At 43.6% G+C, this 2,500-nt stretch overlaps 2 protein-coding genes across 2 annotated transcripts in view; one reads left to right on the top strand and one right to left on the bottom strand.

Moving 5' to 3' along the window:
* LOC134189383 (anoctamin-4-like) overlaps window positions 1–2,360 on the top strand; it is a 6,460-nt gene extending 4,100 nt beyond the window's left edge. Inside the window, exons 11-18 of the mRNA XM_062657624.1 lie at window positions 48–157; window positions 606–757; window positions 822–1,000; window positions 1,067–1,089; window positions 1,166–1,295; window positions 1,352–1,497; window positions 1,567–1,647; window positions 1,868–2,360. Of these exons, the coding sequence (XP_062513608.1) occupies window positions 48–157; window positions 606–757; window positions 822–1,000; window positions 1,067–1,089; window positions 1,166–1,295; window positions 1,352–1,497; window positions 1,567–1,647; window positions 1,868–2,029 (983 nt within the window). The 3' untranslated portion in view covers window positions 2,030–2,360. The remainder of the gene's footprint in view (window positions 1–47; window positions 158–605; window positions 758–821; window positions 1,001–1,066; window positions 1,090–1,165; window positions 1,296–1,351; window positions 1,498–1,566; window positions 1,648–1,867) is intronic.
* A 105-nt stretch (window positions 2,361–2,465) lies between these two features.
* LOC134189384 (uncharacterized) overlaps window positions 2,466–2,500 on the bottom strand; it is a 7,510-nt gene continuing 7,475 nt past the window's right edge. The window contains exon 17 of the mRNA XM_062657625.1: window positions 2,466–2,500. This exon is cut by the window's right edge and continues 290 nt beyond it. The gene's annotated coding sequence lies outside the window, so the exon portion shown is untranslated.

The following is a 2,500-nucleotide window of genomic DNA, read 5'->3' as shown; positions in this document are numbered from 1 at the left end:
TGCGTTGGAGGTAAGAAACTTGGGCTAATGTGTTGGTTTGTTTTCAGAAAATCACAGGACTCAGTCGGCTTATGAGGACAGTTTGGTTGTGAAGCTGTTTGCGTTTCATTTTGCTGATTCGTATGCTTCCTTGTTCTATATTGCTTTCTTCAGGAATGTAAGTAGCAAATGTGCGTGCACACAGACACACACACACAGGCACACACACACACACACAGGCACACACACACACACAGGCACACACACACACACACAGGCACACACACACACACAGGCACACACACACACACACACACACAGGCACACACACACACACACACAGGCACACACACACACACACAGGCACACACACACACACAGGCACACACACACACACAGGCACACACACACACACACACACACAGGCACACACACACACACACACACAGGCACACACACACACACACAGGCACACACACATACATACATACATACATACAGACAGACAGACAGACAGACAGACAGACACACACACACACACACACACACACACACACACACACACACACACACACACACACACACTTGTGCACGTCTTCACACAAGTGGTCATCTTCTTTCATTAGGCCAAGTTCAGTGATGGTGTTGCTGGTCTTGGAGACAAATACCACGACTCCTGCGGAAACTACAACGACTGCATGACCATGTTGACCATCCAAGTCACAGTGCTTATGCTGATGCAGCCACTACCCACAGTCATACAAGCTTACTTCTGGCCGTACGTGACCATACCAATTTCGATTATCGATCTCGAGTGTATATCATCATACTAACGCATACAGGTGGGTGAAGAAGATGTGTAAACGTAAGCGAAAGGGTAGCGGAGCCGGTGTACGGATCGCATTGCACTATCCACACAGAGAGTTTGCACTAAAAGTACATCAAGTTGCTCATCTGGTCGAGCAACAGAGACATATGAACAAGGTGGACAACTTCCATCTACACGAATATTCAGAGAAAGGTGAGTCGACAACAAGCAGTACAATTGAATTCTTGCCACTCAAATTCTTCAATATTTTTTTGCCAGTGATAATGTATGGATATCTCATGGTAAGATATCGTACTCGTGTACAGACTTCAAACGATTTTCTTCCCCTGTAATCCACATGCATCTATTTCTTCCCAGATATTTGCTACTGCCTTTCCTCTGGCACCGTTGGTCGCTCTCCTCACAAACAAATTTGACCTCCGACTGGATGCCAAACGATTAGTGTGGCACACACGAAGACCCGTAGCAGAAATCGCACATAACATAGGTAGAGCGTTGCACACACTCCCGTTTGTCTGGTCGATAATTGCTATGTGATTCTAGGTGTTTGGCAACAGGTTTTGCTTTTCATTAACATCGTCGCTGTAGTATCGAATGGATTCCTTATTGCCTTCACTTCTGACTTTGGCAAGGACGTTGTCAAAGACTACGGCGACGAAGGACGATTGTGGCTACTCGTCGTGTTCGAAGTGATAACATAATACAACTGTTTGTGTCAATGCTGCTTGCTTGATTCCACATGGGATCGTGTCTTGTAGCACGTTGTGTTTATCATCATGTTCCTGGTGAGCTTCTGCATCCCCGACTTACCGCAAGATGTAAAGAATGCAAAACAGAGAGTAAGTTGTTACAATAGTAATTCATTATTGCATTCTATGAGCATGATGGTGTAGTATATAGTACAGTATACAGGACATCACAGATTGACTGCATGTACTGTGAGTCATTGCACCACCACGAATGGTTGTATGGTATACCACCACAGTGTGTAATACTGACTGACTGACAATGCAGTCTGGGGTTATGACAGCAGTCATATTAATATTAATTTCTTTTTAGGACAGAGTGGTTCTTGATCAGATGACCCAAGATTACGCGGTTGAATCTCTTCAAAGAGACTACGATCTCGCAGTAAAGAGACCTAGCAATATAGAGGTAGTTCGTCGACCTATGGACGTGTCGCTGAAGTCTTTTGGTGATGAAGACTGGCTATCTCAGTAACAATCCAACTTATCTATTACATCTACAAAAGATCCAGACGTGCATAGTAGAGCACCCTGCCAATGGACATCAACGTATTGTCACTCCTGATGCCAACAGTAGTTACATCTGCATGTGTACAATATGTTGTAAATATGTATACTTGTATCTCATACTCTACACGTACTGTTATCATGTAGCTTGCCAGTTAACCGTGTAAACTAATTTAAATAATAAATTTCAAATTTCATCACAATATTAGAATTGCTACAAATGGGTCACATTGGTTAGACTCTAGATGTGTGGTGTGGTATACAGACATGCATGTGCAAACACACACACACACACACACACACACACACACACACACAAACACATTTTGTGTTTCAGTAAATACAGACAGACAGACAGACAGACACACACACACACACACACACAAACACATTACACGTGTGAAGCCATCACAACAACCTATACTTCAGAGCTCATTAT

The sequence above is a fragment of the Corticium candelabrum genome, chromosome 14, assembly GCF_963422355.1.
Source record: "Corticium candelabrum chromosome 14, ooCorCand1.1, whole genome shotgun sequence".
Classification (NCBI taxonomy): Eukaryota; Metazoa; Porifera; class Homoscleromorpha; order Homosclerophorida; family Plakinidae; genus Corticium; species Corticium candelabrum.
The sequence above is the reverse complement of the archived record's forward strand: the minus strand, read 5'-3'. Positions and strand labels throughout refer to the sequence as shown.